Below are 25,748 nucleotides of genomic sequence, written 5' to 3'. Positions count from 1 at the left end.
ATATTTAATATGCATGATGATGCATTATAGTTAATAAGCAAAAATGTTGCATAACACTTTCTTTGAACATTCCATACTTTTGGCTTTTTTAAAAAATCTGATATTTCTAAGGTGAAGTGTTTTGGTCATGATATAGACAATATAAAAGTTTAAATTAAAAACGGTGAGTTATTCAGCTTGAAAGAGCATGATCACAATTCTGAGCACCATTTTATAAGTGATTACACAACTATACCTTTTATATTTTTATATGGCAAAAATGCAAACACAAAAGCCCTGAAAACAGTACAAACCCAAGACAGTTTTAAATTGGCAAAACACTTTAGAAAATCAAAGTCTTTTATCCCAAAATTTTACTACAGAGATTATTGGACGATCACATTTTTTTAAACGTGCCTTTGTATTTTCACACGATATGAGTGTAATTGAGCACACAATTAGACATTTTTTACAACTTCATATACCAGAAGAATATTTTGATTTTCACTTTTCATCATAAATCTAAGAACTGAAACTATATGGTATATAACACACACAAAACAAGTGAGACTACACTGAATTTATGATTTAGTAAACTGTTAGCCGAATGTGAAAGTTGGTAACTAAAGAGCCATGGACTCTTAATGTAACAGTGATAGGTAGCTATGGGTAGTCTATAACAGACTATGCACTGAAAGGAGAGGTCTACTTCTCTCTGTAGTAAAGAAGATACATCTTGAGAGGCTCTGGCAAAGGCAGGCAGAGGATCCTCTCCCTTAAGAGGTTTATTGGAGTCTCTATCACCAAAACACTGCCCTCCTTCCTCCTCCCGTTCTCTTCTTTCTCCTCTAGTTGCTCACAAACCCTTCTGCAGTCTTCATCTTCATCCTCATTGTCTGTGGATGACTGGTTGTTGTTGTTGTCCATGGGTCCGGGAATCAAGCGACTCATGAACAAATAACTATTGGTCAGAAGAGGGGTGTCACGGTGCTCACGTTTCTGTTTAAGGTGATTTCTTCGCTTTAGTCCAGGTCTCCGGGGTAGTGGCAAGGATCCAGACCCAGATTTCTTTAGAATGTGGCGGATGCTGATGCGGGCCAAATCCTGAAGACTCCGCACCTCGAACATGGCAGCTGCGTTTTATTTTATTTTATTTTATTTTTTACTGAATTCATACACATACGCAAATCGTATTATTATTAAACTAAATACACTAACATTCAAAAGTTTAGGTAAGATTTTTTAATGTTTTTGAAAGCTCACCAAGGCTGCATTATTTGATTAAAAATACAGTAAAAACACTAATATTGTGAAATATTATTACAATTTAAAATAACTGTTTTTAATGTTAATATATTTTAAAATGTAATTTATTGCTGTGATGCAAAGCTGAATTTTCAGCATCATTACTCTAGTCTTCCGTGTCACGTGATTCTTCAGAAATCATGTTGAAAAATTAATATTTTTGTGGAGACTGATAGATTTTTTCAGTATACTTTGATGAACAGAAAATTCAAAAGAACAGCATTTCCTTGCAATATTTTTTGTTTTTACTGTCACATTTGTCAATTTAATGCATCCTTGCTGAATACAAGTATTTCTAATACTGTACCCCATCAAATAAATTATTTTATTAGGCTAAAAAATGTAATATAGTTTTATCAGAACAATTTATGTGTACACAAAATACAGCAGGTTACTTACGTAGGGACACTGCTCTCGGTTTGCCATTTTCCCTGTGTTTAGGAAGCACAAGTGGTGCGAAGGACACAGCAATTATCTTTCTTGTTTCCCATGTGTTATATCCTGTCCGAGTAATTTTAGTGAGCTACAACAAATGAGAAATGCATAAACATATATACATTCCACACATGTATCTTCTGGATTACCTGAGACCAGATGCATTGATTGCTTTGAGTTTCAATTATTCACCTTTTCTTCCAGTGGCAGTACTAAGATTCCCCCAACCTTCAACAACTTCTTCATGTAGTCTTCATGTTCCCTCTGGACCCCTGCGCCACAGTAAACCCTGTCATACTGCCTACTTTCTGGGGCAATCTCCAGACAGTTGCCCACTACAAAGGACGGCTCACAGAACTCAAACCTAGTCCAAAAAGATTGGAAATGTCAGTCATTTTGCACACTATACTTTCAACAAGGGAATGAGTATGTTTTTAATACAAAAGTAAAAACCCATTAGGTACTACACCTGTCAAAACTATCATTCATCTTGATGAAGAAGTCCAGCTTCTGATAAGCATATTCTATTACATCTTCATGCAATTCAACACCATGATTCACACCAAATGGCCCTAAAAATATGACACAGAAAGTCCAGTGATCGCATAGCAGGTATTATATAATGTGCAGAAAATGTACTGAAAATGTTCAATGTCAATAACACAAACAGGATAGACATGAGGGTGAGTAAATGATGACAGAATTTTCATTTTTTGGGTGGACTATCCCTTTAAATCAGCTAAAATAAGCAGAACAAAAAATGAAATCATTCGAATTCTCTATGAACTCACCCAGTATAAGTCCCACCATGGTGCTGAGGTAGCCTGTGCCACTGCCTAGGTTAAGAAAAGAAAGGCCAGGCTGCAGGTCTAAAGCCTCCATCACCTCAGAGTAGATACAGGGTGCAGAAAGATGGATGTTGCCGTGTCTCCAGGCCAGATCCTTGTAGGCACTGTCACGGAATTCTTCCAGATAGTAGTCAGCACGATCAATGGCTCTGAAGGCATGTTCAACCAGATCTGAGCGAATATATTGGGCTTCTTTCAGGTTGTCAATCAACTCATCATTGTCCTCCCCGGCACTGACCGCACCTCCCATTTTGGCTCTTTTTTTGGACCAAAACAGACAAGAAGAAAATTAAAGACATGTAAGTATAACCAAAGAAGGAACACTAGCAGTGTTGGGGAAAGTTACTTTTAACAGTAATGCATTACAATATTGTGTTACTCCCTGAAAAAGTAGCTGTGTTAGTTACTTTTTATGAAAAGTAATGCATTACATTACTTTTGCGTTACTTTTTCTCACCTGGGCTGGGCTTGCTTGTTTGTTTTTTAACTTTTTTAAAAAAAAGTCCTATTTTTGGCAAATGTTAAGGCCCTTTCACACCAAAAGTGAAATGAATATTTACACCTGTACAGTAGAGGGCGCAGCTCAAACAAACAAGTTCACAACAAACTTTCAGCTGTGCTGCCATTCTGGAATGAAGAATAAGATACAGGAGAAGGAAGTTCAACACTCTTATTTCTAATTCTAATCTAAAGTCATTTATGCTTATTAGTATGGTTGAATTGGATCATTGAAGGTCAGCAGCAAAGACACTGGTAAATAAAGTGAGATTAAATACATAAAGTAATTTTGTAATTAATTATTACAGGTTTGGATAAAATTCTGAGATTGAATTTCACAGTTTTTATTCATTTTGAGGAATACTGAATGTTTTCGTGCAAGTGAGATGAGTAAAAACATGTTCACATTTAGTCTAGAACTACAATAACAATCATGTTCACACAGCGCACACAACACCTCTGCACTTTATTTCTCTCAACATGGGGACAGGAGAGCTGTCGGTCAATAAATGTGAAAAAGTAACTGAGATATTTTTGTTGTAAATTAAGAAAGTAATTTGTTAGTTTACTACAGGTGCTGGTCATATAATTCGAATATCATCAAAAAGTTGATTTATTTCACTAATTCCATTCAAAAAGTGAAACTTGTATATTATATTCATTCATTACACACAGACTGATATATTTCAAATGTTTATTTCTTTTCATTTTGATGATTATAACTGACAACTAAGGAAAATCCCAAATTCAGTATCTCAGAAAATTAGAATATTACTTAAGACCAATACAGAGAAAGGATTTTTAGAAATCTTGGCCAACTGAAAAGTGAACATGAAAAGTATGAGCATGTACAGCACTCAATACTTAGTTGGGGCTCCTTTTGCCTGAATTACTGCAGCAATGTGGCGTGGCATGGAGTCGATCAGTCTGTGGCACTGCTCAGGTGTTATGAGAGCCCAGGTTGCTCTGATAGTTGCCTTCAGCTCTTCTGCATTGTTGGTTCTGGCATATCGCATCTTCCTCTTCACAATACCCCATAGATTTTCTATGGGGTTAAGGTCAGGCGAGTTTGCTGGCCAATTAAGAACAGGGATACCATGGTCCTTAAACCAGGTACTGGTAGCTTTGGCACTGTGTGCAGGTGCCAAGTCTTGTTGGAAAATGAAATCTGCATCTCCATAAAGTTGGTCAGCAGCAGGAAGCATGAAGTGCTCTAAAACTTCCTGGTATATGGTTGCGTTGACCTTGGACCTCAGAAAACACAGTGGACCAACACCAGCAGATGACATGGCACCCCAAACCATCACTGACTGTGGAAATTTTACACTGGACCTCAAGCAACGTGGATTGTGTGCCTCTCCTCTCTTCCTCCAGACTCTGGGACCCTGATTTCCAAAGGAAATGCAAAATTTACTTTCATCAGAGAACACAACTTTGGACCACTCAGCAGCGGTCCAGACCTTTTTGTCTTTAGCCCAGACGAGACGCTTCTGACGCTGTCTGTTGTTCAAGAGTGGCTTGACACAAGGAATGCGACAGCTGAAACCCATGTCTTGCATATGTCTGTGCGTAGTGGTTCTTGAAGCACTGACTCCAGCTGCAGTCCACTCTTTATGAATCTCCCCCACATTTTTGAATAGGGTTTTGTTTCACAATCCTCTCCAGGGTGCGGTTATCCCTATTGCTTGTACACTTTTTTCTACCACATCTTTTCCTTCCCTTCGCCTCTCTATTAATGTGCTTGGACACAGAGCTCTGTGAACAGCCAGCCTCTTTTGCAATGACCTTTTGTGTCTTGCCCTCCTTGTGCAAGGTGTCAATGGTCGTCTTTTGGACAACTGTCAAGTCAGCAGTCTTCCCCATGATTGTGTAGCCTACAGAACTAGACTGAGAGACCATTTAAAGGAGTGTGGCACCAGGTGTCTTCAATATTGAACCTTTTCACAATATTCTAATTTTCTGAGATACTGAATTTGGGATTTTCCTTAGTTGTCAGTTAAAATCATTAAAATTAAAAGAAATAAACATTTGAAATATATCAGTCTGTGTGTAATGAATGAATATAATATACATAAGTTTCACATTTTGAATGGAATTAGTGAAATAAATCAACTTTTTGATGATATTCTAATTATATGACCAGCACCTGTACAAAAGTCTTTAAAAACAAATACTGAAATATAAATTGCCATGATATTAACAGACCCAATAATGTGCAAAATTATTTAACATGACATTAATTTAAAAATGTACAATTTTATTTATTCCACTACCATTTAAAAGTTAGGAGTGTTTTTGAAAGAAATATCTTATGCTCACCAAAGCTCCATGGTCTTCAGTGTCACATGATCATTCAGAAATCATTAATATGCTGATTTGGTGCTCAATAAACATTTCTTATTATTATCCATGTTAAAAATAGGTTGTTATTTTTTGAAAAACAAAGTTAAAGAAGCATTTATTTGAAATAGGAATATTTTGCCTCTGCTGTCACTTTTGAACAATTTTATGCATCTTAACTGAATAAAAGTATTAATTTCTTTAAAAAAAAAAAAAAAAAAAAAAAATCCAAATGACCCCAAACTTTTGAACATTAGTGTAGTTTCAGTAAAATATCTCTTGAATTTTGATGTTACTATTCTCATGGCAGCCAAATTGTGGTTTACACAATGTTGTTATATTATGGTTACGGTTAGTTGAATATTATTAGTTGAATTCTGCATTGTTTTCATCCCAGCTGTCCACTAACAGAACAGACAATAATTTGGATTGTGACCCACTTGTTGAGAACCTCTGTTTTACAAGATGAAGGACTGCATACATATCTGAGCATTTCACTGTTGTCCGACAACCAGAAATTTTCCAAATACATTTGGTAATCATGCTGAACACTGTACGTTCTTAAGTTTACGAGTTCTTAAACTTTTTGCTTAATAAGTGTTTGTATTTCTTCAAAATAAATGCCAGTCTATTAGCTATTTTGATATGTAATCTAATGCCACTCATATTAAGTGTCCAAATACTTTCTGAGTATTAGCAAAACAGCATTTTTGTCCAGTTAACGGATGATGGCGCTGGGCTACACTGCTGGAAAGTTAAAGCTTCCCCAGAGACGCTGTGTAGAAACTGCAGATGTGAGGAATGTTCCCACCAATCACCGCGCGCTCAAATGCAGCTGCGCCATTCGCTAACAAACGCATACTGTGCAGTGTTTTTGTTGAACATCCGGGTAGTTTCTCAAATAGAGTTAAATATGAAATAACACACATATTATCCCCATTATTTTTAATCACGACCTGCCGTTCATTCTGCATGCGAGACTACAGGTTATGCTCAGTAAAACATATACTTAGAGTTTATTATTCTATTATCACGTCAGAATCATACAATATAACAGCGAGCACGACTCATACAATGCGCTTACCTGCGAAAAGTAGTCGAAAATGAAGACAAAGACAGGAGAAATGGGAATGGACAGGATTTTGGGGAGAAACTCGTCACGGGAAACACCCCGACGACTTCACAGTCGACCGAGCCGAGCCGTCTGACACCCTGAGGCACCCTGGCTATGGTCTGTTGATGATGTCCACTCGGTTAATTGTCTCCTGTTGTTTCTCTGTCTCGGTTTCTCCCCATAAACGTTCACGGCGAGCAGCGCTGGATGTAAACATTGGCCAGCTGACTCCGTGACGTCAAGCACACAAACAGAAATATGGGCCACAGAGCACATGGGTCCTGCACTATATTATTTTATGACATATTCATAAACACAACAAGGTCTGGTCTTGATAAGGATTGGGAAAACCAGGAATATTTGACACTCTTACTCCTGTGAATAATTATCTGTAGTTTTAATTTATGGGCGCATATATAGTCAATTATATATAATTCCTATATATAACATTGATTTCCTCCGTTATTGCACAGGAGAAAAGACTCGAGAACAGCAGCAGCCAGGGTATGTTGTCACACTATGGGGTAAGTAGTCACAAAGGAGCCTGCCATTAAGCAACAACATGTATACAGTAAAATAAATGTATAACATTTAAAAGACGTGACAACTAGCTCTGGTTTCTTCTAAAAATGGACAATTTTAAATTTAAATTTTAAAAATGTTGTTGTTTTAGGGTTTTTAGATAATATTTGGCTTGAATATTATCAATATTTTTTCAATATCTGGCTTAATATTAATCTTGTCGAAATACAAAGACATCCTTTATGTTTGTAAGTTATATTTTTTTATGTAGCCATAATCAGCTGAAGAGAAATCGTGACTGAATCACTGTCTATCCAGCAGATGTCAGCCAAGTATCCTACTGAGAGAGTGTTTGATTTGTCTTTCATCTTTGGTGTGATAAATGTCAGATAACTCAAAATTAATGTGACAATATCCTTGAAAATATCATTGTTGGATCAAAGGCAAATACAAGCCTGGTTATTATAAATCAACAGAACCCATCAGTGTTAAATATGACATAATCTCTATTGTAGGTGATAGAATTCCCATTTATTTTATTAACAACATGGGCAAAGTCTATCCATATGCAGCAACCACTAACACAGAGACATTTACAAAATAAATATGCAACAAGATCTCCATTCAATTTGTTCTTAAATACTAAATAAATAACAATAAATACATCATATCTGTTCAACCCACTTCACTCTGGAGGGTGTCAAAATACTTTTATGGAAAACAGAACTCATTAAATAAATGAGAATATTAAAAAACAATATAAAAATTGTTAGGTAGAAAATATTTGCACTTAAAAAAGAGATTATAAATCTCTGTCTTTAAAATAAATAGGAAGGTTTATAAAACAATTTGCTGTCGATATTCTTAAAATATTGCCTCTTTCACAGCGCAGAGGGCAATGTCTCTCCTCTTAATAACTGTTAAAAGCTGTATAGAATTTTGCTTTGTGAAATAAATTAAGTCCATAAATAGACACTGATTAATAAATAAACGAAATAAACCTTAACATGAATAAATAATAAATTAAACTTACATTTCAAGGACCCAATTTAAATAGCCATAATAATAATAATAATAATAATAATTACAATAATAACATGACGAATGGAACTACAAACTATTCATGGAAGTGCAATATCTATGTTCTCAAATACGATAAATATTACTGAATGGAACAGGAGCACATTTACACCAAATATGAGACAACATTATCATACAGGGATCGAATGTAGCAGTGCTGCATACTAATCTTATTTTGTCGAGGGAGGTCATTAATCGTCAATTCACCTTCGGACGTTACACATAAAACACTCTGTTACGCATACACACAAAGACTCACCCCCACAGACACACGACAATCTCACGACTTATTGTTCACGGCAACCTCCATGCACTGAGGGAAGTAAGAAAGGCAGATCAGTGTCGGTGAGAGTTGCTCTAGAAAACAGTAACAAATGGTTCGCTCCAAAAAATACCCCAAAAGAAGAAGAGCCATCTTGGTTTAAGAGGCAAAGGATCTTGTATCTCATCAAAATTGCTAAGCAGCATAATTTGGAATTTGGTCCTTTTCTCTGTCTTCCACGGGTCTCGTGACGATCCTCGTTTTCAGAGGGCGCCACATACAAAACCTGAATGTCCTTAAACAGTATTTTTATGTTGTTGGTCTGGTTATTCAACCCACAGTGTCTTGGAGCTTCCGCTCCTCTGCTCACACCTCGATGCCTTTGACGGCCTGGTTGATCGACTCGAGTAGGGCTCGGTTCTCTGGGTTCTGATAGCACTCCTTATCGGTGAACATGTGGGTCAGCGTATCCACGTATGTGTCAAAATTCTGCTCAGTGATGGGCTCTTGCTGTGGAAAATAATAGATTGTTTGTTAAAATCATGTTATATAAAAGGAAAGAAAAGTATAATGTACAATACTTGTGATTGCTGGGCATAGTCATAAAAGGTAATAGATAGAAAGTGGACTGACCATCTGTGGTAGACGGATGTTGGCAAGGCTGCGGATAAGAGCCTGGCTCAGGCCTGACAGTTCCATGAACAGAGCCTCATTCTTCTCCTCTATGAGCTTATTCTCTTCCTCCATGCTCTTGAGGTTCTTCTCCATGGATGAGATCTAAGAATAGAAATGCTTGGATAAACAGCAGCTCCAAGATAATGCTTTGTAAAATTGTATTTGAAGTGTTGTAAATATCATTACAATACACTCTCAAAGAATGTGATGAACATCAAGAGGATTTATCCTTAAAAATGCTCCAAAATGTTTGTTCGTTTAGCCTTTCCATGTGGTTATCAGTGAAGGGCCAAATGCTATATGCTCAGATTACATTTAAACCGTATATAGAGTGAAAATGTTACATATTTGTCTTTATTAGAGTTTCTGAGACATGTACACTACTGTTAAGAAGTTTGGGTCAGTAAGAAACAAAAATTCAGCAAGGATGCAATAATTATGGAAGCTTGTTTCCACCATGAAATAAAAAAATAAAAAGGTAAGGACTTTTTTTCTTGAAATTGCAAGTTTATATCTCCCAATTCTGACAATTGTGAGATATAAAGTCACAGTTGTGAGATAGTCAGAATTGCGAGATATAAAGTCACAATTGCGAGATTAAAGTCACAATTGCGAGATAGTCACAGTTGCAAGATAGTCAGAATTGTGAGATATAAAGTCAGAATCTCGAGATATAAAGTCACAATTGCGAGATATAAAGTCACAATTGCGAGATAGTCACAATTGCGAGATATAAAGTCACAATTGCGAGATAGTCAGAATTGCGAGATATAAAGTCACAATTGCGAGATATAAAGTCAGAATTGCGAGATAGTCAGAATTGCGAGATATAAAGTCACAATTGCGAGATATAAAGTCACAATTGCGAGATATAAAGTCAGAATTGCGAGATATAAAGTCACAATTCCGAGATATAAAGTCACAATTGCGACATATAAAGTCACAATTGCGAGATATAAAGTCACAATTGCGAGATATAAAGTCACAATTGCGAGATATAAAGTCACAATTCCGAGATATAAAGTCACAATTGCGACATATAAAGTCACAATTGCGAGATATAAAGTCACAATTGCGAGATATAAAGTCAGAATTGCGAGATAGTCAGAATTGCGAGATATAAAGTCACAATTGCGAGATATAAAGTCACAATTGCGAGATATAAAGTCACAATTCCGAGATATAAAGTCACAATTGCGAGATATAAAGTCACAATTGCGAGATAGTCAGAATTGCGAGATATAAAGTCACAATTGCGAGATATAAAGTCACAATTGCGAGATAGTCAGAATTGCGAGATATAAAGTCACAATTGCGAGATATAAAGTCACAATTGCGAGATATAAAGTCACAATTGCGAGATATAAAGTCAGAATTGCAAGATATAAAGTCACAATTGCGAGATATAAAGTCACAATTGCGAGATAGTCAGAATTGCGAGATATAAAGTCACAATTGTGAGATATAAAGTCAGAATTGTGAGATATAAAGTCAGAATTGCAAGATATAAAGTCACAATTGCGAGATATAAAGTCACAATTGCGAGATATAAAGTCACAATTCCAAGATATAAAGTCACAATTGCGAGATATAAAGTCACAATTGCGAGATATAAAGTCACAATTGCGAGATAGTCACAATTGCGAGATATAAAGTCACAATTGCGAGATAGTCAGAATTGCGAGATATAAAGTCACAATTCCAAGATATAAAGTCACAATTGCGAGATATAAAGTCACAATTCCAAGATATAAAGTCACAATTGCGAGATAGTCACAATTGCAAGGTATAGTCACAATTGCGAGATATAAAGTCACAATTGCGAGATATAAAGTCACAATTGTGAGATATAAAGTCACAATTGTGAGATATAAAGTCAAAATTGCAAGATATAAAGTCACAATTGCGAGATATAAAGTCACAATTGCGAGATATAAAGTCACAATTGCGAGATAGTCAGAATTGCAAGATATAAAGTCAGAATTGCGAAGATAGTCAGAATTGCGAGATATAGTCACAATTGCGAGATATAAAGTCAAAATTGCAAGATATAAAGTCAGTTGCGAGATATAAAGTCACAATTGCAAAATATAGTCAAAATTGCGAGATAGTCATAATTGCGAGATATAAGGTCAGAATTGCGTGACATAAAGTCACAATTGGGAGATATAAAGTCAGAATTGTGAGATAAAAAGTCGCAATTACCTTTTTTATTTTTTTATTTAGTGGCAGAAACAAGCTTCAATAAATAATTGATAAACAGTAACAGCAAAGTTTTTTTTTTTTTTTTTTACAAAAAAATTTCATTTTAAATGCTGTTCTTTCGAACTTTATATTTATCTAGAAATCTGAAAAACATTGATCACATTTCCACAAAATATCACACAATGAGGACTGGAGTAATGGCTGCTGAAAATTCAGTTTTGCAATCACAGGAATACGTTTTATTATATATTACAATATAAAACAGTAAAACAGAATAATAAATTGATAAACAGAATAAATTGATAAAAGCAGACCTGTGTATGGAGGTTGGCCATGTCTGCTTCCATTTCAGTGTTTGACTCATTCAGCTCATTGATCTCTTTGTTCAGCTGTTTTATGTCTTCATCATTGTCAAGAACTGAAGGGATAGAAAAACGTATGTTAATAAAAAGCGCAAAATGAACATGTTATGGACAAAAGAAGAGAAGCAGATGATATTTGATCTTACCATCACTTGCCCTGAATTTCTTGCTGATGTAGTCATCTCCTGGAAACCTGGCTCTCTTCTTGTTAGCTGAAGCTCTAGGGCAACCTGATAAACTGGAAACACATTGTGATCATGAGATGTGACACAAGACTTATTGTCTTGAGTACATAATCCTTCAATAACCCAGAAAGTCAAAAATAGGCATTACTAATATTTCAAAGCATATTAGTATTACACTTCCAAGAATGGTTTTAGTTATATTTGTCATATAGAAAAATATATAACGAAACATGACTGCACAGTTTTAATAATTGTCCTACATCTGGACCAATACTGGGTGTTTAAAATTATATACTAAATTTCACTAGGCCTCGTCTGTACCTGCGATGAGTGAGAAAGCTGCCGTTGGCATGTCCTGATCCATCACATCCTGGCGTGGGGCAGGTCGGGCCCTCAGTCTTGAAGGCCTTCCAGGAGAACGGTGTGCCATTTAACATGCCCTCCTTCTGCCGGCGTGCTGCCAGTGGGCACCCATAGGCACTGCGGTGGGTGGCGTATTTCCCACTGATATGCCCCAGACTGTCACAACCTGGCACTGGGCACCTATAGAGAGGTAAGTGATGAACTGGCAGTCAGTTTTGGTTTTCTCAAAAGATACAGGCCGTGCTCAGCAAATCCACTGTTTTTTTACAACAAAATAAGTCGAGATTGCTTCATAAAAAAAACTTACTTTAGGAGCTCCGAATCTTCCTTGTCATCCTTTGTTGGGGTGGTTTTAATTCCTCCTTTCTTGGCACGTGGACATCCAGACAGACTGCAACAGAGAAACTCATGTTATTATGTTTCTACGTGTGCAGTTTGATATTTTTTATACAATTTTTGACACTGAATCCAAAAGTGCATCTTGTAATACTGTTAATTAACATACCTTCTATGGGAAGCATAGTTTCCAGTGATGTGTCCTGATCCATCACAACCTGGAGTAGGGCATCTGGAGGTCACCAAAAAAAGTGAAAGACATAAGCATAAACAGCACTGCTTTAGACAGATACAATTACAATATCTCACACACAATCATACTGGAATTCTAAATAAACATTTGGGCTTCAGCCTGGATGCTTAATATGTCTCAGCTGGTTTGATGAGTCTCTAGGACACTGTCCAAGAATTCTGTTTTTGACCACTGAAAATGTAAAATTGCTGGTTCAAAGAGTGCAAGAATAGCCAGCAAAAGGGACAGTAAACAGTGTTTGGCAGTAACAGTAAGTGTTCAGTAGAGTCATGTGAAAGAAGTAATCAGTAAAGTATAGTGAGGATTTATTAGAGGAAAAATTAGAGCACAGACATACTTGAGTTCAGCAGTGTGGGCAGCCATGAGGGTCCGAAGACTTTTATCAGCAAGGGGACAACCAGAGAGACTGAAGAGCAGTAGAAAAACACCAGCATAGAGAATAGAGGGGAGAAGATTTAATTGAAGAGGGAAGATATTGCTCTGTAATCTATGTCTGTATTATAAATGGATTCTTTGCTAAAATACATAAATGTAAATTAACCTAAATAAACTACAAAGAGATGTGAGTAAATCTTGGCTAATATGTAGTAGTAGTACTGAGCGTAGTACATGCTAAATGCATTAAAGAGATGTATAGTATTTGTTTTCACTTCAGTCGCTAATACAGATTTATGCTATAGAGAGCAGGGGCTGTGAGGGTTCAGCAGAGAGAAAAATAGGTAAAGAAAAATGAAAACATGAGTGGGGCTGGTCAGACTAGAAATACCGTGCCATAGCTTCTGGCATACCTGCGGTGAGAGGCATAGTTCCCAGTTATATGTCCACTACCATCACAACCTGGGGTGGGACATCTGGAGAGAGATGAAGGGTGCATTAAATCTCTGTGGAATTATTCCAGTTAAGATTAGTGTCTTAGCAAGACACTAGTTATAAACTACTTCTATTAGCTTTGCAGGTTTAGGGGTAGCGTAGGGGGATAGAATGTACAGTATAAAAACCATTACGCCTATGGAATGTCCCCACTAAGGTAGCAAAACAAACCTCTGTGTGTGCGTGTGTGTGTGTGTGTGTGTGTGTGTGTGTGTGTGTGTGTGTGTGTGTGTGTGTTAAATAAGATTGTTGCAGCAGACACTTACAGCAAGACCTCTTTCTTGCAGTCCTTGGGCTGGAATTTGACCTTGAAGCTGGAGGTTGTGACCTCACCAGGGTACTTCCTGTCCTCCATGCTCTCCTGAGTGGCATCATCATCTTCTCCATCAGAGGAGGCATATGAATGTGTGGTGTACTCCACCTGAGGACAATGGCACATCAAAACAAAAAAAACAGCTGAATTTGTAGAATGTATAAAAAGACGTTCCTTTTTTATTGTTTATAAAAAATGTTGTCAGATTCAACTATGAAGTGAGAATGTGTGAATATATTTTTTATTTAAATTGATAGACATTTACCTCCTCTGGCTCCTCCTCTTTCTGTCGGTTTGACTTGGTGTAATCCAGAGGCCCCTCCCACTCCTCTTGTTTATAGGTGTGGCTGGAGTGGGGTGAGGTGACGCCATGATGTTGAGAAGATGATGACGAGGATGAAGATGGGTCTGGTGACCTGACTCCTTCCCTCTTGGGTTTCTTCATGCTGAGGTCCAGAGTGCCATTTTCATCCACCTCAATGTCCATGTCCTAGATTGTAGAAAGAAAAAAAAAAAAAAAATAGAATATAGTGTATATAATGCGGATGTCATGGAACCCAACTTTCCTGTAGTCTGAATGACAGATACAGATAGAGATGAGAAGCTTACTTTGCTGGCCTGATCTGGCTGTCGAGTGCTAAGGTTTTCAGGTCTCTCCCAGCAGCGGGTGGACAGGTTGAGAATGGCAGTGGCAGCCATGTGTGCGGCTTCGGCATCATGGGTATAATCGTACCCACTGGAGGTGGAAGAGGAGCTGCTTTTGGTGTAGCCTCCAGACAGGCTGTGGCTTGGGGATGGGGCTTTAGGGAATGGTTTGGCTGTTAATTATAATAATATGTGTTTCAATTTGCTATCAATAGTTGATATCTATTATATGTGTTTCTTATTCATTATTTTAAAAAAGAATGAGGATGTGCTTACATTTGAAGGCTTTAGGTGAGGTTTCGCTGGTGGGCATCTTGGGGGCAAGCATGCGCTTGCCAAATACCTGTACATCAAAGCTTGCATAGTCAAAGGACACCTTGGAATACTTCTCCAGCTCCTTGGCCAGGTTGGCCCGAGGAGTGGCCGGCATGGCATTGGGCCTGTAGCTACCGTACTGAGGGATCTCCAGCTGTTTCACAAAACACATCGGCCTGTAGAGAAAAGAGTGTTTAGTCACAATGTTTACCTAGCACGCTCTTTTGTCGGTAAAAGAGGAGGAAAACGCTCACCTGAGAACTCTGTCAGAGTTTGAGCCTCCGGTGGCTGGATCACTGACAGAGGTCTGCGGCTGTGACTGCTTTTCATGGCTTTTGTGTTTCCCTGCAGCAGCAATAGGGCAGCCAGAGAGACTAAAAGTGTAAAATGTAAGAAAAACACATGACTTTTGGGAAACATTTGTGAACAGAAACTGAGGCCTCAAAAGGTTAAAATAGTTAAGGTGCAGTACCTGCGATGTGTGTTGCGGTTGCTGTTCACATGTCCCTGTCCAGTGCATCCAGGTGTTGGACACTTCAGTACGTTCTCATGCATTGCCAAGACTAGTGCCAAAAAAGACACATTAGTATACAGAATTAATATATATTACTGTTCAAATGTTATTTTTTAAATAAATTAATACTTATATTCAGCAAGGATGCATTAAATTTGTCAAAAGTGACAGTAAACCCATTTATAATGTTTCAAAAACTTTCTCTTTAAATGGTGTTTGTTTGAACTTTCCTTATCATGGAAAATGTATCACGGTTTCCACAAAAATATTTAGCAGTACAACTGTTGATAATAATGAAAGTTTCTTGAGCACCAAATCAGCATATTAATATGATTTCTTGAGGATCATGTGACTGAAGACTGGCGTAATGGCTGCTGAAAATTTAGCTTTGCCGTCACAAGAATAATTAAATTTTTATGTGTTTTTTATTTAAATAAATTTAAATGTGTGTGTGTCCAGGTATACCCTAGATTATGGGAACAAGATGCCCCCACAAAGATGGTATTATCCAAAATCCTTGTCCCTGTGGGGACATGTTTTGCTCCCCATGAGGAAAACAGCTTATAAATCATACTAAGTGATGTTTTTTGAAAATGTAAAAATGCAGAACGTTTTCTGTGATGGGTATGTTTATAGGGGATAGAATATACAGTTTGTAAAGTATAAAAATCATTACGTCTATTAAAAAAGTCCCTATAAAACGTGTGTGATTTATGAGGACACAAATTTGTATAATAACATGGGTACTACACTGGTATTACACCATAAATGTGGTTTATGAGGACAGTTTCTGAGTCCTCATAATTAAATGGCTTAAAAACATACTAAACACTGTTTTATTAAAAATGCAGAATGTTTTCTGTGATGGGTAGTTTTAGATTTGGTGTTAGTGTAAGGGGACAGAATATACAGTTTGTACAGTATAAAAACCATTACGCCTATGGAATGTCCCATAATGATTGGTGCACCAACATGTGTGTGTGTGTGTGTTGCATATTATGGTACTAGTGCAAGACAATGCTTACTCTCTGGAGGGATTCTGTCCTTGTGTGGGCACCCAGAAAGGCTGCGGTGGTGTGGGTATAATCCAGTCACATGACCTGTCCCATCACATCCTGGAGTAGGGCACTTTACTTCCTTCTTCTCTGATCTAGAACCTTCTGTGTCCATGAGTGAAGAGACAAATGCAAAAAAAACCAAATGAAACTCCACACCCCCACACACTGTACCTGAAATTTAATTGAGGTCATAAAGGGTTACAATTAAAGTAGGCTGAAATAAGCATTTCCTGTCACCTTTGCCATAGTATGCTCTACGAGCGGCGATGTCCATGGCCTTACTCATCCTCTCCTCTGGGCTGTGGTAGCGCTGCTGCTCAGGAGAGCAGCTCTCTTCAGAACTGCGGCCGTTTTGTTCAGCTTTCAGTGCAATGGCCTGTTCCAAAAGTCCCAGGTTCCCTCGTGTCATGTCGTACGTCTCAGAGTCATCTGTGACCTCTGACCTCTGTGACATGCTGTCTAACTCGTCATCGTCTACTTCATCTGCCTCCTCTTCTTCTCCGTCATCTTCCTCTTCCTCCTCTTCCTCTCCCTCTGAACCCAGCTCGATGACTACAGTGGGTGAGTCTTTCTCTGAAGCGTCATCTCTCTCGTCATCCTCCTCCTCCTCCTCCTCCTCGTCCTCCTCCTCATCTTCACCAAGAGGATGGTCTAGATTTATGTTGCTGTGTGTCATCACATCTAATTCCTGAGCTGAAGCAGCGGGCGCAGGGGCGATTAGGGAGGAAGGCTCTACCTGGGATTGTTCCTCCTCCTCATCTCCTTCCTCATCATCATCTTCACTGTCCTTCTCTGTCTCCCCAGTCTCTTTGGTCTGGATTTTGCCAAAGTCTCCACTGAAGTACTGGTGGTCCGAGTTGTTCTTCTGGCTCAGACATCGTGTTTCCTCTTCTCCCTCTTCCTCATCCTCATCATCGTCCTCCTCTTCTTCCTCAACTGTTGTCACAGGCTCGTCGGTCTCTTTCAGTTGCTGGGTCACTCGCTCCTCTTCCGTAATCTCTTCTGCTTCCTCCTCTATCTCTTCTTCTCGAGCTTGAATCTCTTCGGCGACCTGTAGCTCCTCCTCTGTTTCAGTATCCATGGTGATTTGTTGGATGGGCGTGGCCTCAATATTGGCTTCCTCTTTCTCAATTTCGTCCTCTGGCACTGGACTTGATGTTTCTCGGACAGGCGTCTTTTTCTCTTCTAAATCCATTTGTGAACTTTCTTCTAAGGAAATTACAAAAAACAATTATTAACTAAAGGAATTTGGATGTTGCTTGACCAGTTTGTAGAAAACTTTTGAACTGATAAACTGTTGAACTAATCATTTACCCACCTGTCATTGCTTCTAATGTAGGTGTCTTTTCTTTCACCTCCATCTCTTTATCGATAGTGTCTTCTTCAGACTCCACTCCGTCATCTTTTGCTTCTGTTTCACTGTTTGTGTCACTGTCTGCATTGAACCCATCATCCATGGCCAGCTTTAGGGGGTTGGGTTTCTTTTTTGGGGCTGGCTGATTCTCCTCAGCCTCCTGGAGTTTTCGTTTCTTTGCTAATGGGCAGCCCAATGCACTGGAAAGGATGAAAAGGTTTGGTAAAAACTCAGTTTCTCCACTGTTTTTTGGTATTGGCAGTTATAAGAGACAGAATTCTTGCCACTAACCTTCTGTGTCGTGCGTACTTTCCGCTGACATGGCCTAGGCCGTCACATCCTGGCGTAGGGCAGCTGCAAAACAAGGTTTTCAATAAGCTGCATTCATTAACTTACTAAACTGTGGTCTTTCAATTCATGATGAGTAACACTATATAAGCATAAAAGCTCATTAACTCACCTGTAATCTTGTCCAACAAGCTCAAGAGGAACTGATATGAGGAGAGAGATAAAAGCTCTGTCAGTCAATAAATTCACTGAAAGAGACAAAAAAATAATTTATTTATTTTTTCGAGTTTTTAAGAGGCTCTTACCTCTGATTCCTTTTGAGCGTGTCCTTGTCCGCTTCTCATCTGCGTCTTGGCTCATCTAAAGCACAAACGCATAGGTGGTTACGAGATTATTATGTGTGAAGTATTTATTCTCTAATGTGTCTCTAAAATCACATAAAACGTATAATATCACTGTTCTTTGGCTTTCAAATTACATATTTGACATCAATACCTTTCAGATTGGGATTTTTATCCTCAGATCTGAGCGGTTCTAATTTCACAGACACCAAAGTAGCCCCCAAACCTCTTAAATGCTTTTTAAAGAGCTCAATCAATAATACACGTCCATTAAGTTCTTTCAATTGAACATCCCTCCCAATCCTAGGTGGAAGCGAAGTGAAATATAAGAAAGAAATGGGGCCCTCCTAGTGTGAGAAAGATGTCAGAGCTTCAGAAAGGGAACTATAATTTTAGCCTGTTATTCGATGAAATAAAGCTCCTCTGACACACACACACACACACACACTCACTTTGACTCTCCTACTCCTCTTGTTCTCACAGCTGCTAACTCTGTCCCCTCGTGTCCACCTCTGGCTCAGCAGCTGCCCCCTGAACTCATTCTCTGTAGGATAGAAAGAATAACAATTTCAGTTTGACATGTCCAAATATTTTACACATTTTTGGAAAAGAAAATCAACTCATTAAAAGTCACACTAAAGCAAGTCTTGATAGTGGATTCCCATTAGAGAAGCATAATAAAGTACTACTTTTTATATATAAAGGATATTTTATAAATAAATATTAGTATGAAATATGCAACTAAAACACCAAGAAAACACATATTTATGCTTTGCGAGCAGTTGAGCTTCTAAAATCAGAAAGTAAACAAATCTTCGCCTGTAATGCTGACTATCGCAATGTCATTTTCCAAGGGATGATCATCAAAAGATGAACACCCCTAATCCAGAAGCAAACATTAAATATCCCCCAGGGACACATGCACTTTGGTCACTGAATAGGCTTTCAGCAGTACATCAATGGTCTGACAGAATCTGCGTGCCTTCATGGCTCTGGTGTTGATTATTCATCCTGGGTGATGAGAGATGCGGCCGTGACCCAGCTGTTTTTATCAGGGCGTCATTACATGTGGTCTGATTACGTTTTAAGCAGCACCTGGTGCTCATTCACGTCACTCACGTAACAGGGGAGGGAATTCCCTTGAGAACCTCAACAATTGTGGCACTTGCCATATATGATGCAATATGCAATTCAAACTCACTGTCCCGTGTCTGTTCACAGGGAAACAGGTTAAATTGATTTTTTTGTGCATTTCCTGAAAACCTTGTATAAAAGTAAGATGAACACAAAAGAGAAGGAACATAAAAATACTTCTGAAAAGGAACTATTTTTAAAACATTTGGAGTCAAATTATATAATTTGATGATGTTCTTCAAAATATTGCTTTCATTTTTCATTTTACAGTTTGGAACTTCCAAAGACATTAACATGGAAAATGTACATGCTGTCATGTTATTTATAGATGAGATGATGTGAAGAGTTTCTCATTCACATGACCTGAGTAGTTCCCTTTTCATTTTTTTCTCAAACATTAGGCCTATTCTCTCAAATGATTTAAACATTGTTTAACTCCCATGTAGAAGGCCCATGCATCTATGAAATGGACCAATGGGAGTCCATGTTAGACACAAATTGCTCTTACGTTTTAATATAGACTAATATTAGTATTTCTTTTGTCGCATCAGGCCCTTGGCTTCGAAAAAGCACCATGATGATGCTGCGCATAACCTCTTCTTGCACACCACGCCTTTCAATTACTATCAGCCAAACCCTCCGCCTTTATAACACTGTCACTTTCATCGACAACATTCAGCAGAACATGTTTACAAAACTTGACTGTGTTATCAAAGCAAAAACGGTTAAAGCCCAACCTACAGTGGTCCTAAAACAAGCATAAGCGATGAATAAACAGAAATTTAAATGTAAAACTCAAAGATAATCTAATAAATGAATAGTGTATTATGTAGGCCTAGCCTGAAGTAAACAGATGGTTCGCTCGCATTGTTTTGTTTCTCGTAAATAACGCACGCATACAAGACGAAACATATGCCGCTTGTGCGTTGCTTAAGGGTTTCTAATGTCTATTTGTCCACTCCCATAAAAATACATTGCATTTGTACATGTATCCGAGTATATAAACAAACTTCCAATGAATACTCCGCTTGCATTTAAACTTTCGCGTTTTCGATTCGCATTGTTTTAAAACAAGCACAACACTGAAATTGTAATTTGACAGCATGAATATTTTGTTATTGATACGATAGAGGCCCTTTTAAGTTCTTGGGTTTCTTGAAAATGAACCCGCGGTGTATCTGGCAATACAATTGTTCAGAAAACATTGTAGAATCGTTCTTTTACACAACATAATTAAGACAAAATGTGCTAGAAATGTAAACACGGTGGAATGGCACTTCTTCTTTAAGAGATTACGAGTCCGACGTCCATTTGGCTTCAATAGTAACGTATTTCAAACCAGCAAACCTTTCCAAAACTGAATATTTCATCCACATCAGCATCCGAATTAGTAAACAAAAAAAATACCATAAGCAAACGTCGTTTTTTCAAGGAGATGCGAGCGGCCTCTTGCTCTTTGTAGGCTCTGTGTGTTAACTTCAGTGTTGTACACCTCCCCTTCAGAATGAGTCTACCGTTGAAATCCGTTAATAATTCGCTCAGGACCGGTCCGAAACCTCCTCATGTTGTAAGTAAGACGCATATATCCATTAATCGACAGGTAATGTGTGCACAAATGCTGCCAAAATCATGTCTCCACACGCTTTGTCGAACGATACTGACTTACCTTTCGTTCACAGGCCCATTGTCCACCCCTCCTCTACCCTGCGCCGTGACATCATCATCATCATCATCATCATAGTAAATCATGTACAACACAAGATGGAGAGTGGGCCGCTACTGACCCCCACCCAACCGATTAAAACACTCACACGCAAGTCGTTTGACATTTCAGGTACAACCTAAACTAATTTGAGTTATTTTTGAGAGAATCTCTACATTTAGACGCATGAGTTGAGCTGAAAGTTCAGCACCCAGAACAGCGCTGCTTCAGTACCATGGACAAGAGCGCTATCCGTGGCAGGTGCCTAGTTTGAAGAAAACAATGTTTTTAAGGAGCATAACGATTAAAGCACAGAATATTACATTAAAATAAGTTACGCAACGTAGTTCAAATAATTTAAACAATTGTCATGCACTACAATATTCAGTATTAGCACATAGAGATTGTACTGGAGAAAGTATAATTTCTGAAACTGAAGCCTTCAATGTGGATCTATTTTTTCTTGCGTAATGACACATGTGCCTTGAACTACTTTTCTTTAATGTGTTTCCAGAAGCCTAACAACGTGACCTAGTTTAGTGGAATATGATCGAATTAACTTCATCTGTCTAACTTAAACTGTTTTTATTAGTAGTATTAGTATTAGTATTATTGTAGAGGTTAGCCCACTGTAAAAATGTCAAATAATTGTTTAATTGATAGCCTGATTTTTTCGAGTAAAGAGGCGTAAAAGTGATTTAAATGTTTAAAAAGCACTTTTCATAAACAATAAGTTCATTGCACTTTTTTGGGATACATTGAATGTGTGTGCTGATGAATAAAATCAAGAAACTCTTTAAAAATATATGTTGTTAACATACGGTAACCAACCAAAACACTATGAAATTGGTAACTTGGATTAAAGATAAAATATTAATGTCAGCCTAGACTACTAATATATTATTATAAGTCACGTGTCTTTCTATAATAGAGTGAAAGGGGAGGGGGAAACGCTTTATCAAACTTCAAACAAAAAAAGTTTCGTATCATATATGAAGTTAGCAGAAGCCTTTGAGAGTTTTGCATATTTAATGAGACCGAAGTTCTTCGGTTACCAGCTGGAACTTTGCTTACCCCTCATCCTAAAGTTTCATACAGATGGATAGCCCAGCATACAATTAAAGCCAGAGTCTGTTCCTACTGGCCAGACACTGTGTATAAATATTGCATAGGATGCCAGCTGAGCGAATGAGAAGCACAACACCCCCATAGCCAGATGGACTGATCCCTCCCAAATACAAAAGTTTTAATACGCCAGAAGTCAGACAGCCTCTGAGTTTAAAGCGCAACTCCCCATGGGAGACAAAAGTTGCCTTTGTTTAAAAACTGTCTGGACAGGGATTTCATTTCGCACGTTTTTAAAGATACAAAAATCTGGGTCAATACTGTGTTCGTCAATAGCAGAGTATTTTGAAACAGATAAAACATAATCCAGGTCTATTCAGTCAAGAGTAATCATTTTAATACTAAAAATGAAAGTAAACAAAGAAGGGGGGAAAAGCCTGCCTGCACTGCGCAGGTTTAATTTCTCATAGCAGAATACACGATAAAAAATAAAAAGTCCAAAACGTATTATTCGAGTTTTAATAAATCTTATTTACACTTATTGTGAATTATTGTTAACAAAAAGTTAAGCAAACCCAGGCTATCAACAAAACCACAGCGAACCAGACTGAGTTTGACGCGAGCAAAATAAAAGAGTAAAGAGAAGTCCAACACTCACCCAGAAAAGTTTTACACAACTTCATCTTTGCGGTGATTTCTTCGCCTTCGACACCGCAAAACTAGTCAACTTTATTAGAGAAAGTTACTTTAAAGAAAACTTACAGACAGAGGTGGGCGGTCTTATTTCGTACAAGTTTGCGTCCACCAATCAGCGGCGGTCGGGGTAGTGTTTGTTCCTCTCGACAAGCCAATGAGGGCGCGCCTCACTGCCTGTATCCCCACACAATGACCTCTGAAAATGAAAACAAAAGCTCGTCTTGTGTGCCTCGAGTCATGTGTCAGAATTTTTAAATGAAAATCTCTCGATAAAACTTTTTACTGAGTGATTTTAAATTTCCTCAATAAAAATACATATTTTAAGCACATTTAAACACGGTAAATGAAGCTATTTTTCCTTCTTTTGTGTCATTGTCTGCCACCTGCCTACTTTTTGTGCCTCAAACTGGTCAACAATGATATTTCCTTTTTTTTTTTTTTTTGAAGTGCAGATGAAAAGCTTTTGTGGATGTTCATGTTCAGATTAAACATTATTAACTAAATTATAAACAAGACAGGACATTTTATATTCTTACTTAAAAATAGTTTTTCCCTATAAATCTCAAGTAGCCTATTTTACACATAAAGTTTTACAGCTTATATTCTAACATCAGGTTTCATCCCTGTTTGGTTAACCTGATGGTGCTCACCCATGAATAATAACGAAATTTTTACATTTTTAACTAAATAGCACCTTTCGTGACCTCAAGACTGCATTACAAAGGGAAAAATTAAACCATTTTTTAAAAGTATAAAATATTTTTTCTTAGATATTTTAAACAAATACATAAATTCAGCATTCAGTGTTTTGAAAATTTATTCTTTAAAAATAAATCTCAGTCTATAAATCAGTTAATCAATCAATGCCCTCAGATCTTTCTCATTCTTTCCCAAACTCAATCTGGTGCACCTCTCTTCTCCCCCACCCTTTCCCCTGTCAGCCCAGTGAGAAGGCATATGTGCTGGGTTACTGCTGGAGCCCACGTAGGCCTCTTTACGTGATCTGAAGTCTTACCCCCCATGACAGATGGGCCTGCTGATAATGATGCTGAGAACACCCCCCCCACCAACTTGCTGTTACCATGGTGAGTAAGGAGGGGGACCATGGGACGTGTGGAGGGGGCCGGGGTGCTTATTAAGGCATTTACACTTAGTGGACACCAAGCCTGTAGAAAGTGTGAAAAGCTTTCAGAGCTTTATTTGAAAAGACTCATATGAACATATGAGCACTTGGAGCCTGTCAGACTGCAGACTGTATTATATTAGTGAATATTGATGATATAGGGCATTTTATGGTGTCTGTTTTGAATCTGTCGCTTTGAGAGAGTGTTGATTAATTATTTACACTCTTCTTCTCATACATAATGGTTGATGATGTCTGTTTAAACTTTGCAGGCTTTAGTAATCAGCTTCATGCTGAATGAAATCTGAGGGCTAAACTTGTAGTTGTGTGTGGAATATGTCTACGGGGAGGGAAGACATAAACCCACTCTCTCTCCTTCATACACATGCACACGGCCCCATTACAATAACAATGGCTGACCACACTTTAGGGCGGAGCTTAGAGTGTGATTTCCAGGCCACTGAGTGAGGCTCCCTAAATGAGCTTTGTGTGTGCGTGTTCATGTGTGTGTGTGTGTGGTGAAGGGCTTTTTGGCACAGCTGTCACCCTGGAGGGTGATATCAGGCAAGCCCAGCTAGTCTCCTTTTTTTAAGAATCTTGTGAGAAAAAAATGGGGGAAGGGACTGAAAGAAGAAACAACTAAAGTTTAGATGAGATAACAGCAAACCAAATTATTACTGAACAATAAGTGATATTGGACACTGAACAACATAAATAAACAAAACAAATGGCAAATTAAGCATTTAACTGTTTATTTTTGTGGGTGTACATTTGCAAAACTTTTGCAACTTTCCTTGTGGTATAAATTAAGATCCTATCCATCTATTTTTCTATCTACCAATACAAATATTTTACTATCCTAATAAAACATGAAAGTTTTAAATTAAAAGTATGTTCTAGTAACAGCCTAAATATTTCGATTAATAATATATCAGAAAATAGGTTTTTATTGTATATACTGAATATTGCATATTGTATATAATGTAGAAAAACTTAACTGATTTCAAATACATACAGCAAAAAGAAGACGTTTACATGGCACAGACAAAATATTAAAACTATGCATTGCTTGTCTTGACATGCAAAATGTAAGCTATCGTACATCTGTTTTGCCTGGCTGCGCAATATTGTTATATTGTGAAAAGATAAAGGCCTTTGATTGCTTGTGGACTAAAACCTCAAAACTTCAATAAGAACTTTCACTTTAAGCAAACTTTGCTCAGTACTAACACATAAAAGACAACAGCTTGCATTTTGTGGTCAGTTCTTTGACACAACAGATATGCAGCTAATCTCTGGGAAAATCAGCTTAGCAGCTGTCCTAAAGTATAGGTTTTCTTGTCTTAGTGAGAGAATAAGACAAAAAGTAGCTGAAAGAACAGGAGACAAGCTCTTTTCACACCATCCCTCCTACTCTCTCTCTCTCTCTCTTTTTCTCGCACTACTGAGACAATCTCCCCTCATCCAGAGACTCTGCTCCACCTGTTCCCATGCCCCACAATTCCCCTCGCTAATTATTCACATTCTGGACACAAAAGTCTAGATTGGTGATCTTGACTCACATATGA

General features: G+C 37.8%; 2 protein-coding genes and 1 long non-coding RNA gene across 4 annotated transcripts; 1 reads left to right on the top strand and 2 right to left on the bottom strand.

Annotated features, from left to right (window-relative positions):
* Nucleotides 1-302: 302 nt before the first annotated feature.
* pcmtd2a (protein-L-isoaspartate (D-aspartate) O-methyltransferase domain containing 2a) lies at nt 303-6,623 on the bottom strand. Its single transcript, XM_048178431.1, has 6 exons — nt 6,490-6,623; nt 2,511-2,824; nt 2,189-2,291; nt 1,912-2,083; nt 1,684-1,807; nt 303-1,112 (listed from the first exon to the last, which is right to left on the bottom strand). Exons 2-6 carry the CDS (start codon nt 2,815-2,817, stop codon nt 685-687), a joined length of 1,134 nt encoding a protein of 377 aa, XP_048034388.1. The 5' UTR covers nt 2,818-2,824; nt 6,490-6,623; the 3' UTR covers nt 303-684.
* Nucleotides 6,495-14,107, top strand: LOC125260196. Its single transcript, XR_007182987.1, has 4 exons — nt 6,495-6,636; nt 6,993-7,043; nt 12,119-12,363; nt 13,920-14,107. It is a non-coding gene; the product is annotated as an uncharacterized LOC125260196 (long non-coding RNA).
* Nucleotides 7,551-23,145, bottom strand: myt1a (myelin transcription factor 1a). 2 transcript variants are annotated; one of them, XM_048178429.1, is made up of 23 exons: nt 23,020-23,145; nt 18,913-19,004; nt 18,425-18,479; nt 18,292-18,322; nt 18,123-18,185; nt 17,796-18,031; nt 16,715-17,686; nt 16,445-16,579; nt 15,378-15,468; nt 15,160-15,279; nt 14,867-15,081; nt 14,555-14,763; nt 14,211-14,435; nt 13,899-14,053; nt 13,551-13,613; nt 13,100-13,168; nt 12,679-12,741; nt 12,481-12,564; nt 12,132-12,353; nt 11,772-11,863; nt 11,578-11,681; nt 9,017-9,160; nt 7,551-8,893 (listed from the first exon to the last, which is right to left on the bottom strand). In XM_048178429.1, the coding sequence occupies exons 1-23, from the start codon at nt 23,042-23,044 to the stop codon at nt 8,750-8,752; spliced, it is 3,609 nt and encodes a 1,202-aa protein (XP_048034386.1). In that variant the 5' UTR covers nt 23,045-23,145; the 3' UTR covers nt 7,551-8,749. The 2 variants fall into 2 exon arrangements, with proteins under 2 accessions (XP_048034386.1, XP_048034387.1); XM_048178430.1 differs by lacking the exon at nt 13,551-13,613.
* Nucleotides 23,146-25,748: the final 2,603 nt, after the last annotated feature.

The sequence above is a fragment of the Megalobrama amblycephala genome, linkage group LG24, assembly GCF_018812025.1.
Source record: "Megalobrama amblycephala isolate DHTTF-2021 linkage group LG24, ASM1881202v1, whole genome shotgun sequence".
NCBI classification, from domain to species: domain Eukaryota; kingdom Metazoa; phylum Chordata; class Actinopteri; order Cypriniformes; family Xenocyprididae; genus Megalobrama; species Megalobrama amblycephala.
Note: the sequence above shows the minus strand (reverse complement) of the source record. Positions and strands in the feature narration are given on the sequence as shown.

Bases quoted from the DNA above. Each gene is read 5' to 3' on its own strand.
- myt1a (XM_048178429.1), bottom strand. From the start codon at position 23,044: ATGAAGTTGTGTAAAACTTTTCTGG. The intron at 13,169-13,550 runs GTATGCCAGAAG...ACTGCTCTTCAG, and splicing joins AACTATGCCTCTCACCGCAG to TCTCTCTGGTTGTCCCCTTG. The intron at 9,161-11,577 runs GTCTGCTTTTAT...TTCTATTCTTAG, and splicing joins TGGCCAACCTCCATACACAG to ATCTCATCCATGGAGAAGAA.
- pcmtd2a (XM_048178431.1), bottom strand. From the start codon at position 2,817: ATGGGAGGTGCGGTCAGTGCCGGGGAGGACAATGATGAGTTGATTGAC. The intron at 2,084-2,188 runs GTGTAGTACCTA...TTTTTGGACTAG, and splicing joins ATGAATGATAGTTTTGACAG to GTTTGAGTTCTGTGAGCCGT. The intron at 1,808-1,911 runs GTGAATAATTGA...CATTTGTTGTAG, and splicing joins TACTGCCACTGGAAGAAAAG to CTCACTAAAATTACTCGGAC.